The sequence below is a fragment of the Mauremys reevesii genome, linkage group 6 (assembly GCF_016161935.1).
Source record: "Mauremys reevesii isolate NIE-2019 linkage group 6, ASM1616193v1, whole genome shotgun sequence".
In the NCBI taxonomy this organism is placed as follows: Eukaryota; Metazoa; Chordata; order Testudines; family Geoemydidae; genus Mauremys; species Mauremys reevesii.
In genome coordinates this window covers 22,772,237-22,787,822 of record NC_052628.1, presented here as the reverse complement: position 1 = coordinate 22,787,822, position 15,586 = coordinate 22,772,237, and the positions used below count along the sequence as shown (strand labels likewise).

General features: G+C 44.7%; 1 protein-coding gene across 13 annotated transcripts in view; it reads left to right on the top strand.

Annotated features, from left to right (window-relative positions):
• Nucleotides 1–15,586, top strand: part of ADAMTS12 (ADAM metallopeptidase with thrombospondin type 1 motif 12) — a 268,928-nt gene that overhangs the window by 232,908 nt on the left and 20,434 nt on the right. For 12 of the 13 annotated variants that reach the window (XM_039545726.1, XM_039545725.1, XM_039545727.1 and 9 more), the window contains 3 exons: nt 2,860–4,008; nt 8,871–9,023; nt 13,201–13,374. In XM_039545726.1, the coding sequence (XP_039401660.1) occupies nt 2,860–4,008; nt 8,871–9,023; nt 13,201–13,374 (1,476 nt within the window). The remainder of the gene's footprint in view (nt 1–2,859; nt 4,009–8,870; nt 9,024–13,200; nt 13,375–15,586) is intronic. The other variant, XM_039545729.1, reaches the window with a different exon arrangement.

Genomic DNA, 15,586 nt, shown 5'->3' with positions numbered 1-15,586 from the left:
GTCTTACTAATCTATTAGAGTTCTTTGAAGGGGTCAACAAACATGTGGACAAGGGGGATCCGGTGGACATAGTGTACTTAGATTTCCAGAAAGCCTTTGACAAGGTCCCTCACCAAAGGCTCTTACATAAATTAAGCTGTCATGGGATAAAAGGGAAGGTCCTTTCATGGATTGAGAACTGGTTAAAGGACAGGGAACAAAGGGTAGGAATTAATGGTAAATTCTCAGAATGGAGAGGGGTAACTAGTGGTGTTCCCCCAGGATCAGTCCTAGGACCAATCCTATTCAATTTATTCATAAATGATCTGGAGAAAGGGGTAAACAGTGAGGTGGCAAAGTTTGCAGATGATACAAAACTGCTCAAGATAGTTAAGACCAAAGCAGATTGTGAAGAACTTCAAAAAGATCTCACAAAACTAAGTGATTGGGCAACAAAATGGCAAATGAAATTTAATGTGGATAAATGTAAAGTAATGCACATTGGGGAAAAATAACCCCAACTATACATACAACATGATGGGGGCTAATTTAGCTACAACGAGTCAGGAAAAAGATCTTGGAGTCATCGTGGATAGTTCTCTGAAGATGTCCACGCAGTGTGCAGAGGCGGTCAAAAAAGCAAACAGGATGTTAGGAATCATTAAAAAGGGGATAGAAAATAAGACTGAGAATATCTTATTGCCCTTATATAAATCCATGGTATGCCCACATCTCCAATACTGTGTACAGATGTGGTCTCCTCACCTCAAAAAAGATATTTTAGCACTAGAAAAGGTTCAGAAAAGAGCAACTAAAATGATTAGGGGTTTGGAGAGGGTCCCATACGAGGAAAGATTAAAGAGGCTAGGACTCTTCAGTTTGGAAAAGAGAAGACTAAGGGGGGATATGATAGAGGTATATAAAATCATGAGTGATGTTGAGAAAGTGGATAAGGAAAAGTTATTTACTTATTCCCATAATACAAGAACTAGGGGTCACCAAATGAAATTAGTAGGCAGCAGGTTTAAAACAAATAAAAGGAAGTTCTTCTTCACGCAGCGCACAGTCAACTTGTGGAACTCCTTACCTGAGGAGGTTGTGAAGGCTAGGACTATAACAATGTTTAAAAGGGGACTGGATAAATTCATGGTGGCTAAGTCCATAAATGGCTATTAGCTAGGATCGGTAAGAATGGTGTCCCTAGCCTCTGTTCGTCAGAGGATGGAGATGGATGGCAGGAGAGAGATCACTTGATCATTGCCTGTTAGTTTCACTCCCTCTGGGGCACCTGGCGTTGGCCACTGTCGGTAGACAGATACTGGGCTAGATGGACCTTTGGTCTGACCCGGTACGGCCATTCTTATGTTCTTATGTTATCTTAATCTACTGCAAGTGATACTTAGGTAAGTTATTAGGGAAAACCTTCTAACTTCTAACTATAAGGGTAGTTAAGCTCTGGAATCGGTTACCTAGGGAGATTGTTAGGTCCCCATCACTCGAGGTTTTAAGGACAGGTTAGACAAACACCTGTCAGAGTTGGTCTAGTTTTACTTGGTCTTGCCTTAGCGCATGACTTTTCAAGATGACTTCCAGTTCTACATGTCTATGATTCTGCAATCTGGCCACTGGTGTTTCTACCATCATGCCACCTAGACCTGCTTTGAGCAGGGTTAGATGAACCAGTGGTTAAAGTGCCAACTGTCAATCTTCACTAGCACCATTACTAGTACCTGTAGAGCTAGAGAAATGGGGGGAAATTTCAGAAAAACCTCAGCATAGATACAGCCACTGAGGTCCATATTGTGCCTGTGGGTGAGAGAGGAAAGTAGAAGGAGCATTCTTCTCCCTTTGCATAAGTGCCGGGCACAATTGCAGACCTTGAAGTCATTAAAACACAGGGACTGCTCCCCATGTAGTCTGCTGGATGAAAAGGCACAGAATATCCAAGGGATTGGGAGGGTCAAAGAGGAGGCGGGCCCATGGCCTTTCCAGAGATCTTTCTGGACTAGGCCATAGAGTGTGCCCTTCAACTGGCATATTGAACTGATAAAATAAGTTACAACCTACACAGGCTTCCTTATAAAGTATTAACAAAATATTCACACAATTCCATTAATTTGGCATCCATCTTCATGAATCCATGCTACAGAAAACAGAACAAGAGGGCTAGCTCAGCACACTAATGGGGCATTTATTGGCAAATTGAGAGAATTCAGTTTTGGCTCCATTTTCTATTCAGCAGGTTTTCACACTCCTCCTTCCCCTTCTGGTTCCCCTCATAGGGTGGAAGGGAGCAGAAGAATCTAGGAAAGTAAGAATTAAGTAGGGACTTAGGCAGAACCTTTTACAAAATATGCTGCCTGACAGTGACTGAAGCAAAGTGAGGGGAGTTTGAAACACAGGTTAGCTTCTGGAGTTGAAGGAGGCTGAAGGGCATTACATGAAAATGCAGCTCTGGGAGACTGAGAGCAATCAAAATTGAGCAGGCCAGGGATGGTTTGGGTGGTGGCCTTTTAAATCTCTGACATTTCTTAAACTTTGTGGGGGGATTGTGCAAACAGGACTTGAAAATAGTGTGCTCTAAGACGCTCTGTGCAATAGAATGATCCCACTTTGAAATGCTGACTTGGTCATTTAATCTGTATCATTTATGTCCACCTTGGGTGACATTCACTATGTACAGTATGTGGGAAAGTATTACAAATCTCCCTTCCATGAAGAACTCCCCCTTAGTAAAAATCAAAATGCTTGTTTCTAGGGGAAAACTTTGTTGTTGATTTTGATAAGAACATTGATTTTTATAGATAGATGCACGTTTGGTAATGATGTGTATGAGGAGGAGGAGAATCAAGAGCTGAAAATTGACTATTTATTTTGCAGTGCACAGTTACGTGTGGTGGTGGGGTACGGACTCGTAAAATCAGTTGTGCTAAGAACAATGATGAACCATGTGATATGTTCAGGAGACCAAATTCGAAGGCTGTGTGTGGCCTCCAGCAGTGTCCTTCCACCAGACGACTATTGATACCCCCACTGAAACCCACGAGAGGAAAGATCATAATCAGGAAGACAGCAAGTAATCCCAAAAGAGGCCCATCAGGCAGAATACCCATCCCTAAACTAGGCCAAGGATACCAGACAACGACAAAAATACCCGAGTCCCAAAGCACAACTGCTTTGGGCTCTACTTCCTCCAGTCCTGTCCACTCTTCCAAAAAGGACAACATGGAAAAAAGAACATTACAAAATAATTCTACCAGATCAAATAATGATTATAATTATCCCTTTGTGTTTAATGGAAACAGGTCACACCAAGATAGTACTGTAAGTAATAGTTCAAGTATTGAAAATAGAGACATTTTGGACATTTCTTATAACATAGATCCGGACTCTGCTTCAGAAAGGGGCCTTGTTCAGACAGAAGGGGCTAGTCGCATCACCTCATTAACCAGAAGTCCAGAAGTAACTCCAGGCTATGATTATTTAACTGAAGAGTCTGACAATACTGATTGGTCCATAGAAGGCAATGAAAAACCTATTGAAATCTCTCACAAAGCCAAAAGCAGCCCTGCAATCAAAACCAAGAGCAAAACTCCAAACGTCAGGTCTCATGTCATTACGACTCCCAAAATCTCACCGACATTTTATCAACATGAATCTTCTACACAGTCTACTAGTAGCACAGCAGCAGAAAGATTGTCATCTTCAGCAGCAGTGAACCTAAAAAGTATCAGTGTGCAAATAGATAAACCTGTCCTAGAAAAGGCCACCACAGAAGGACCTGTTACAATAAAGCCAGCAGTGTTAGATAATGTATCAAGAGCCCAGTTTGAAAATGGAACAGAAATGGAACCCTCTGACAAGATAGATTATACCCAAAGCACAAAATCTCCAAGTCTTGAAGAGTCTCCAAAGAACCACAGTACAGTTTCTGAGGGAAAATTACCTAATGCCACAGAACGGGGCTATGCAAGAATCTCCAATATTTTGCATGGTGATGTGTACTGGATAGTGGGGAACTGGAGTGAGGTAAGTGATTTGTAACTTGTAAGATGTGGAGACTTAATTCATTGGTCTGATGCTGTGTGCAATTCTAGTCTCTCATGTTTAAGAAAGATGAATTCAAACTGGAACAAGGGCAGAGAAGGGCTACTAGGATGATCAGACAACTGGACAACCTTTCTTATGAGAGGAGACTTAAGGAGCTTGGCTTGTTTAGCCTAACCAAATGAAGGATATGGGGAGATATGGTCTCTGTAAATACATCAGAAGGATAAACACTAGAGAGGGAGCAGAGTTATGTAAGTTAAGGCCTAGTGCTGGCATAAGAACAAATGGATATAAACTGGCCCTCAATACTTTTAGGCTTGAAATTAGTTGAAGGTTTTGAACCATCAGATGAATGAAGGTCTGGAACAACCTCCCAAGGGGAGTAGTGGGGGCAAAAAACCTAACTTGTTTCAGGACTTGATAAGTTTATTGAGAGGATGGTATGATGAGGTTATCTACAATGGCATATGGCCCATACGTGACTGCTATTAGCAAATATCTCCAATGACTAGAGAAGGGACACTAGATGGGGAGGGCTCTTTCCCAGCTGTCTGGCTGGTGGGTCTACCCACATGCTCAGGGTCTAACTAATCACCATATTTGGGGTCAGAAAGGAATTTTCCCCCAGATCAGATTGGCAGAGACCCTGGGGGGGTTTCACTTTCCCTTGCAGCCTGAGGCATGGTTCACTTGCTGGTTTGAACTAGAGTACATGGCAGTTTCTCTGTAACTTGAAGTCTTTAAATTAAGATTTGAGGTCTTCAGTAACTCAGCCAGAGGTTGGGGTCTATTATAGGATGCATGGGTGAGGCTCTGCGGCCTGCGATGTGCAGGAGGTCAGACTAGATTAGAGGCGGGCAAACTACGGCCCGTAGGCCACATCTGGCCTGCAGGACTCTCCTGCCTGGCCCTTGAGCTCCTGCCCCAGGAGGCTAGCCCCCAGCCCCTCCCCTGCTGTTCCCCTTGCCAGTGCGGTGGCGTGGCTGGCTCCAGCCAGGAGGCACGGCTGCCGGTCATGGTGCAGCCGTGTCGCCAGCCACTGGTGCTCCAAGCAGCACAGTAAGGGGGCAGGGAGCAGATGGGGTTGGATAGGGGGCAGGGAGCAGATGGGGTTGGATAGAGGGCAGGGGAGTTCGGGGTGGTGGTCAGGGGGCGGGGGTGTGGATAAGGGTTGGGGCGGTCAGAGGGCAGGGGGTTGAATGGGTCCAGGGGTCCGGGGGGCAGACAGGAAGGAGGGGGGGTTGGATGGGCCAGCGGGGGGCAGTCAGGGGCAATGGTTCCAGGGGTAGGCAGGGAGAAGGGGGAGTTGGATGAGGCAGGGGTCTGGGGAGGGAGCCTTCAGAAGTGGGGGGAAGGGGTTAGGGGGCGGGGGGCCAGGCCACACCTGGCTGTTTGGGAAGGCACAGTAGATTATTGTGATATTGTTGTTGTTGCATTTCACCATCAAAAATCATATCCACTACTGAGGATGCATCTGGATTCTGAGCCACATCCTGCTTTGTTATGCTGATTGTAAATTCATAACATCAGTGAGCTGGTCCATATTTACATTGGTTTAACTGGGAACAGAACTTGGCCTGCAGTTTCTATACAGGGAACAACAATGTGGAGTTCTTTGTCTGTTGAAATATTGTTATTTGATCATATTTTGGAACCAGATAGAAGTAGAAAAGGGTTTTTGGGGGCAGGGGAGGGCGGCAGGGAGGTTGTATTTTGCCAGTTTATCATAGAAGATAGTTGTGTCTGACCAGCTACCTGAGTAAGACATTCAATCACCCTTCCTCTGGACATGGAAAAGTGACAGGGCATCCATAATTATGGCATTAGCCCATTTGTCCTGTTATTAACCCTCATCTTCACAGATAGAAAGGAGCCAGTAAAAACAACGAGGAATCCTAACGCCCTAGAGACCAACAAATTTACTTGGGCATAAGCTTTTGTGGGCTAAAACCCACTTCATCAGATGCATGGAGTGAAAAATACAGTAAGCAGTATATATATTACAACACATGAAAAGATGGGAGTTGCCATCTTGCGGGGGGAGGGGTCAGTGCTAACGAGGCCAATTCATTTAAGGTGGAAGTGGCCTATTCTCAACAGTTGACAAGAAGGAGTGAATATCAAGAGGGGAAAAGTACTTTTGTAGTGCTAACGAGGCCAATTCAATCAAGGTGGACATCGCCCATTTCCAACAGTTGACAAGAAGGTGCGAGTATCAGCAGAGAGAAAATTACTTTTTGTAATGACCCATCCACTCCCAATCTCTATTCAGGCTAATTCAATGGTGTCCAGTTTGCAAATTAATTCCAGTTCTGCAGTTTCTCATTGAAGTCTGTTTTTTACTTTTTTTTGTTGAAGAATTGCCACTTTTAAGTCTGTTATTGAGTGTCCAGGGAGGTTGAAGTGTTCTTCTACTGGTTTTTGAATGTTACAATTCTTGATGTCTGATTTGTGTCCATTTATTTATTCTTTTGTGCAGAGACTGTCCAGTTTGGCCAATGTACATGGCAGAGGGGCATTGCTTGCACATGATGGCATATATCACATTGGTAGATGTGCAGGTGAACGAGCCCCTGATGGTGTGGCTGATGTGATTAGGTCTTATGTTGGTGTCCCTTGAGTAGATATGCGGACAGAGTTGGCAACGGGGTACTCCCATGCTGTAATATTTATACTGCTTACTGCATTTTTCACTCCATGCATCTGATGAAGTGAGTTTTAGCCCACAAAAGCTTTCTTAGTCTCTAAGGTGCCACAAGGACTCCTCGTTGTTTTTGCTCATACAGACTAACACGGCTACCCCTCTGAAAAAAGGAGCCAGTGTTATCTTTTACCTGCATTAGGACTTTCACCAAAACTAAGAATTCTGTCTCTAAATAGTTTTAAAAGGGAGGGGGGTGTTAATATCCTGTAATAGTCGTCTGAGTGTTACAAAAAGTGATGGCTCACTTTTTGAGTCTACCAACAGTCCTTTTGTGGTTTAGGTGAAATTGTCTAGAATGACTGTATGAAACCAGTCACGATTCACAGTGAGTTTGAAAACTCTTTTGAGAAAGTAATAACATCAAATTGAAGGCATTCAGGCTAGAAGATGATGCTTGGCCCATATTTCACACTTTGTCAGAAAAAATGTACAGAGGCCAAATATTGTACCATGGAGACTTGTAATGTAATAGAATAATTCTATACAGCCACTGCTCATTTCACAAGGATTGCACATGCTGAATAGAATAGATAAGGAGCCACACCTCTGTGAATGGACATTCAGGTTTTTGAGTTTCCTGGTAATTACTGCCTGCTTAGTACTAATGGATAATTTCTGCTGTTTGTACTACCAGACCAACATGTTTGAATATTTTACTTAAATTTAAACAAAATACAGCAGCAATGCAGAAAGCTAGTGTCAGTCAAAATTTTCTCTAGCCTCTGAAACGTTTCAATGTTATTTTGATGTTGCTGTTGATTTCTTTCCCCATTTCTAAGGTCAGTTGTTCCATTCAGCAAATACTTCTCAACATGGTCACCTTGCTGAGTTCTAAGATAGTAATTATCCAAGAAGTCCAGGCTGAGGAGCAATCACCACGTTCAAGCAAATGTAATAAGAGAATATAAGCAACCAGATCCCACATAAATGCTATGTGCTTTTATTTAGTCCCCTTTTCATCATTTTGCCATAATGTTTGGCTTGTTTGTAAACAGAAACAGGCCTCAGTGGGGGATTTTTTTTTGCCTCAATTGATGTCAACCTTTTCAAACCATGGTGCCTGAAGTATATCACCTACATTAAGATTTAGGTGCCTGAACAAAAATTGCTGAACCCACATCCCTCACTGACTGTTTTTAGCACAGATCAGGTTCAGTTCAGGCAGAGACAATGGAAACTTCCTCATGTTGGCCTGCCATTGTGCTTCAGCCTTGATGTAGAGGGAGCACTTTTAGTAGCGAGCAAGTAATTCTGTCTTCCTGCCAACTCAGTCTTGGAACTCTCTGCAAGGTGCAAAATTTGGCTTTTTGGTGGAGGATGTGGACTCATGTCCCCTGGAAACTGGACTGGGATGATCAAATTCATTCCATGTACAACACCAAAGATGCAAAATGATGGAGATTTTTGGCCACTATTGCAATTTGTCTTCTTTATAATCAGCCTCCTCTTCCTGTTTGGTTATTCGGTAGTTACAAATTTTTCAACATCAGACAATTCTAATTCCTAATTATCTCCTTCAGTCGCCAGCAGTATTGGCAATAGCGAGGGGAAATAGACAGAGTGGAGTGTAGGCATGTTGACATGTGACCCTAGAAAAACAGAAGTTGGAGGACCAATGAAGGGCTGAATAATTACAAAATAAATGCCAGGCTGCCCTTACAGATTTGGAATGGCTCATTAAGTGGAAGAAGTTTGCCAGAGAAGAATAGTGCATATGAATCAGAAGATTGTTCATTTTCATAGCCAAACAGACGAACTGCACGTAATGTTAACTGAGGCAGCTTCTGTAACTTGAAATCTGCCTCCTGAATATCCTGACCTTTTGCAAGACAGGCCAATCATTATGGAATCAGGACTATGAAAAAGGCATCCACAAGAGGATCTTTGTGTTAAGCAATATGAAAAAGTTGGAAAAACCCATGCCCGAAAAGTTAATGCTGCTTATGGGCGCGCAGCAGGTACTCCAGTCCATGCCCATCTCTGAGCATTACCTTTTATTAATTGCTCTCTGCAGTGACTATGACTGACATTTCAAATCACATACAGCTTCTGGTGTCATTCATTTCCTGCTCTCATAATTATCACATGATTTATTTATCAGCAACTGACTTCTACCTTCTATCTCTCAACTGTTCAGTGTTCTTCTACCTGTGGTGTGGGGGCTTTTTGGAGACATGTGGAATGTAACAGTAAGAATGAATCTGACTGTCAGCACATTAAAAAACCTGACCGTGCAAAAAGATGTCATCTCCGTCCATGTGCTAACTGGAAAACAGGATCCTGGAGCAAGGTAACATCATTCAACACTATGTATGTTAGCAGTAAATTCACTAACTTCAGAAACCATGCAATTTTATACTTAGATTTAAAATGGCTCACTATTTAAAATAATAATTTACTGAGTGAATGCACACGATTCCCAGTTGATCTTTCAGCATTCATTTGATAATTTCCTTGCTAGCTTATTTACAGCTAACTTTGTGTTTGTGGTCTGGGTAATCTTTGCTAAACATATGTTACAAATTCTGTTCTCTCTTAATTGCAGAACTCCGGGGTCATGTTTGTTATATCTTGCATGTAGAAATATAGCAATGATCACTTCTGGTATTTTACAAAGTATTTCACAGAGATGTCATGAGGCAAAACTTCCACCTGCTCTATGCACGCTTTCTCTCATTTTTCTTGTGTCTGCAGTGGCATTTCCCGACTATTTTAATCTCACTATCCCTTTGCTACAAACTTTACTATTGTCCTGAACTAATGCCCGTCAAAGTCAATGGAACTGATTAAAATGGATATAGGAATAGGCCCCAAAATACTTGTAACCTTGCTGCCTGAACTTCAGAGAAATCATTGCCTTATTTCAAACACTGAAAGAAAATGTAGCTGAGAGAATAGTTATCCATTGTATTTTATAGACTATAGAGTCACAGCCTGTTCCCATTACACACATTGTCCCTTGTCAGATTATATATATGACTCTTAAAGGTAATATGCAAATTAAAATGATTGGGATTTATCCCTTTTTGCTGCTTTAAGATGTCTGAAGAAGGCCTGAAATGTTTTGGTGGTGGTATATAAATTCATTATTTTATGTCTCTAGTCAATCTAAAAATGCCACCGTCACTCCCATGCTATTCCCTAAACCCCAACAATGTGTTGAATCACAATATGCAATAATACCAATTAAACAAAAGAAAAGTCAGCTAGATCCCCAAACTCTTTCACTTGGTTCCATTCGCAGGAAGTGACATTGCCATTGGAGCAGGAATAGGTCCATGGACAGGAAGTTCTCCAGAAAGGTTGAATCCCTATCGTTAATGCAATATGAAAATTGTACCATATCAATGAGCACCTCAACTGATAAGTGATTTGTGTGTGAAATTTACCCTATGCAGAAAGCCCACATAAGGACAATACACCATTATGCCTCATCTACATTACACAGTGGGTTGATGTAAGGCAGCTTACATTGACCTAATTATGTCAGTGCACACACTAATTCCTTGTCCTGCCGATGTAAATGCCCTACTATAGCGACATAATAACTCCACCTCCACGAGAGACATAGGGCTTATGTCTGTGTGTAGACACTGCATTACTTATATCGGCTGTTAGCTGTCTTGTCAGTTTCATGGCTCCATGGGAGCCGTGAAATTGACAAGAAAGCTGGGCAGCATGATCACAGCTGCCTCTGTCTCCCAGCTGGGAGCAAGGAGGCCAGAGCCAGGCGGGAGGCAGCTGGGCTCCAGACAGGGAGCTGTGGGGAGGGCTCTCAGCCGCCCACACTGTCCCTCTTCAGTCCTCCTGGTGAGGACCCGCACCACCTACAGAAGGAGGGTAGGTCAACTAACATAGGTCGACTTATAGCTGTAGTGTAGACACGCCCTTATGAGAGCCTTCAAGCCCTCTGTGCAGGGGTGAATTTCACCCTTTTTTCCCTCCATAAATGTCACTGGTTCTGCGACAAGTGAATGATGTTTATATCACAAAAAGAAACTAAAAATCAAGGCTAGTGATTAAGTACTGTAAGCAAGAGACGTTTTAGGGATTATGAGTCTAGTTATATGGCTAATTTGAGGTAAAAATCTTTGTAATAAAAATTCCTGCCATATTAACCACCCTGTTATTTTCCTGGAATCTATTGCTACAAACCAAATTACACTCTCATATATAAAAATATGGTTTTGGGGGAGTGCTATTTGTTTGCTATGTGGATTTTTAAGAGTGGCGGTTATTATTCTCATTACTCGTTGTCATTATTATTATTATTAGAAACATTTTATAAAGCACCCATCACAATAATATTGCTGCGTTTCACTGCAGGGCAGTATAAAGAAGGCTGGATTAGATCAGTTGTTTTTTAAAGGCGTACGCTTCGTTGTTTTGGGACTTGATCCTACAAGTTGCTAGGAGTTTAATATAAGGTACCAGAGCAGTGGTCCATCCTGCCTCCAGCACTGACCAATGTTACCAGACACTTCAGAGGAACATGTAACATCCCCACAATGCCCTTGTTTTTCATTACATGATGGTGGGAATTTCCTGCAAACCCTGAATGGTGATTGGCTTATTTCAGGGGTCACAACCTATGGCACACGTGCCAAAGACGACACGCAAGCCGATTTTTAATGGCACGCTGCTACCTGCTGGAGTCCCAGCAGGCAGAAGCATGCCATTAAAAATTCTGTCCTGCCCAGCCCGGCCCGGCCCGCTCTTCCCTGCCCCTCCCGCCCCCTCCCGCGGGGGCAGGGGGAAGAAGCTTGGTCCTGCCAGCTCCCCTGCCTCTTCCTGCAGTGTGCTGGGTTCCTGCCCCTCCTCCTCCTCTCCGTCCCCCCCAATCAGCTGATGGCCCTTGCGAGGGAGGGGGTGGGAGAGGAGTGGAGTCAGCGTGCGGAGGCAGAGAAGAAGCGGGGGCAAGGCCTTGGGGAAGGGGGGGGGTGGAATAGGAGCATATCCCCTCCAGCCCCCTGCCGTAAGCACCCCACGACCCTAGACCACACCCCCAGCCCTCTGCCCTGAGCCCCGCACACCCCACAGGCCCCTGCACTGAGCCCTGACTCCCTCACACACACCCAGCCCTCTGCCCTGAGCCCTGCAGCCGTGCACACCCCCCAGACTCCTGCCCTGAGCCCTGACCCCTACACACACACCCAGCCCTCTGCTTGACTCCTTCACCCCCCACGACCCCATCCCTGACTCTGGTACCCCCGCACATACCGAGGCCCTCCACACCCCATGCCCTGACACCTGCACCTCCCTCACATGTCCCCAGCCCTCTGCCCTGACTCTTGCAGCCCCCACATACCCAGCCCCCCCTACACCTCATGCACCCTCCACATCCTGACTATTGCACTCCCTACATCCCCACTCCAACCCTGAGCACCAAATGGGAGCTCCTGCACTCCCCCCGCACATTCCCACCTGCAACCCTTGCACCAAATGGGGGCTGCCCAGGTAAGCGCTCCACACCCAAACCTCCTGCCCCAACCTTGAGCCCCCTCCCTCATTCTAGCTCCTGGCCCGACCCTTCACCCCCAGCCCTGTGCTCAGTGCACTCCCACCCTCAGCTCAGTGCAGAGAGAGAGGAGGAGAATGGGCCAGAACCAGGGAGAAGGTAGGTACCCACTGTATGTGGGCAGGGCCAGGACCCCAGACCAGCAGCATGCTGAGCGGGTCCAGCAGCCGGATGGAACCTCTGAGCGGCAGTGAGCTGAGCCGTTCAGCCCGCTGCCAGTCTGGGGTTCTGGCTGCCAGACCCTTGCCAGCCGGGGTCCTGGCCGCAGGCCCCGCTCAACCCGCTGCCGACCTAGGTGAACAGAACCCCAGACCAGCAGCGGGCTAAGCAGGCCAGCGGCACAAGATCAACATTTTAATTTAATTTTAAATGAAGTTTCTTAAACATTTTGAAAACCTTGTTTATTTTACAATACAACACTAGTTTAGTTATATAATATATAGACTTATAGAGAGAGAGACCTTCTAAAAAACATTAAAATGTATTACCGGCACGTGAAACCTTAAATTAGAGTGAATAATGAAGACTCGGCACACCGCTTCTGAAAGATGGCCGACCCATGGCTTATTTCTTACTTGACAAACAAAGCAGTTTAGAATCTATTGCATGTTTAATTATGGGGGAATTTTTTTTTATGATGTATTATTACTCTCTTACTATGAGACTTTTTGAAACCAACTGTCAGGGCTTCCTAATTAACAAGGCCTTTGTATTACTGGTGGAGGTTTCAAACATGCCAGTGATGGTAGGGAAATAATTTTGGCACATTCAGGTCTGCTGCGATGAGAAGCAGTTTTTCATCCTGATACTACATTGCTCCTAAGAAGAACAGGAAATTCCAGTCATGTTTCACTAGGCAAACATTTGCCTTGATCCCCTGGAATGTGGAAATGTTAGCCTGCCATAGGTCTGTGGTTTAAAGATATGCTTCTTTCTGTTCTGTGTACAGTGCTCTACAAACTGTGGTGGTGGTTTCAAGACCCGTGATGTTCACTGTACTGATGTTCGTGATAAGCGAGTTCTACGGCCTTTTCACTGCCAATTATTAGAACATAAACCACGACCGAGCATTAGCTGTAATACAGAGCCCTGCTTGGAATGGCGTGTGGAGCCTTGGAATGAGGTATTGGCCTATAAAACAAGCAATTAGAGTGAGGCAATAACTGTCAATTACTAAAGTGACTATTGTGGCTCATGCTATTATCTCAATTTACTCTCAAAGGAAGAGATGCAGCTATTACCTAATCACAGGATCTGCAGCTTCTGCTTATGATCTCAGATCACTTACAATAAATGTAAACCACATCTGAAATACTCATAGATCGGCATACAATATATACCCAATATATACCCAGATCCTGTAAGGCATACATTATATACCCAGATCCTGTTAAGGGTATGTCTACACTGAATAGTAAACCCTGGCTTAGATGCAGGTTTAAGCACAAGCCCCCCTACCATCCACACACAAGGCCTTTTGACGCACATCAGAAACCTCTCAGGATGCAGGCCTGTAGACACATCCAGGAGTATGGGTCTGAGCCCGTGTCCAGCTCTGGCGCTGGTCCAAACCCACTCATTTTGCAGCCTGGATGTAATGGAAGTCCAGGTTGCCAAGCTCATGTTTGGAGAGTCTGCCAATATTATCCCATAATTCCCTAGACTTGTGTGACCTAGCGCTTCTATACCCAAACTTCCTATTCTGTTCCCAGGAACAGGAATCAACCTCCTGGGTCTAATACAGCTATTTGTCATTTAACCTTTCCTTTCCACATGGACTGCTCAACTGGAAACACAGTTAACTCTATCTTGTGTTAGCAATGGTCATCACTAAGAAGAAGCCCCACATCCAGCATGCTGCTAGCTGGCCATAGGAACACAGCGGGATTCTGGTAAATCTGTGGTGTGAGGAGAGAAAGACCTATGATTTGCACAAGAAATGAGCATATGTATGCAAGAATCTGCAAGGGTATGTCTACATTGCACAATTAGCCTCTGTGGACCTGGGCTTGTAGACTCAGTTTCCAAGCATGTTCTTGAATGTCCACACTGCATTGTAAACATGGGTTCACCATTGCTGCATCCGGGTCTCACAGCCTTGCTAATGCATCCATACTGCATTACACAGACAATCTGACTTGGGTCTGTGGTTTGATCTGTATCCACACTGCAAAATGACAGGGTTTGGACCCAAGTCATAATGGGACTCTGGCTATGACCCACCCCGCAGCAGGGACCTAGGACCTGGCTCCAGAGTGCTTGCTCACATGAATCAGACTGATCTTTGTGTGGCTGGAAATGGGGCTTTTGCTCCAACGTGAGTCAGAGCCCAGGTTTAGTGTGCAGTATGGACATACCCTGAGAGGCTGGTAGCATTAGGGATTCACCAGGCCACCAATCAATGCCAGCAGCTGGTCAAGCATTTCAAGGCTGCCTATCAAATCAAGGATGAGAACCGCACCTTAGGGAACTCCCTGTCTACTTGCCTCCTCTGTGAGGAATTTGATCAGGTGCTGGGAACCGTGCCAAGCATACAGCCCCCAGTGGTGCATGACAATCTCTTGAGCGGGGATGGCATGCTTATAACCCCAGAAGCACAGGCAGCACCAGAGGAGAGCCTGCAGTCGCCAGACCAAAACCCTAAAGTAATCCTGTTGCTGAGGCCACTCCCAGATCAGACTATGCTACATCACATCCTGGGTCTGTGTTCGGAGGACCTGTTCGGGGACAGCTCTGGGGAACAGCCCACAGTTGAAGTAGCAGCACAACAAGCTCTGGAGCTGGAGGTTGGTATGTTTCGGCTGCCATTTTATGTTATTAACATTAAGAGTCGGAGGAACTTCTGGATTACTCCCTATAAAATTATTTATTCCAAGCAGGGCTCCCTTTGGAGCAATGTGTGCTCCCATTGGGGGCATAAGCCGCGCCATTTCTCTAGCGCCTCACCTCCTCAGCACCATGTGGGATTCAAAACAGAAATGGAATAAAAAGTTAAACAAGAATTAGCATTAACGTTTTACTAGGTACATGCTTACTGTTAGAAAGATGGCTGGGGTATGAAATTTATGGAGCTTACATTCCTTTTCCTGCAGGTACAGCACAGTTTATAACTCAGCCACATCAGACCATCTGCCTCAGTAGAAGTGTCCCTGGCCACCTGTATTGTTACCCAAATGGTAGTGGAGGATGAATTTAGTACACTCCAAATGGTAGTGGTGGATGTACAACTCTACCCCGATATAACGCTGTCCTCAGGAGCCAAAAAATCTTACCGCGTTATAGGTGAAATCGCATTATATTGAACTTGCTTTGATCAGCCAGAGTGCGCAGGAGCA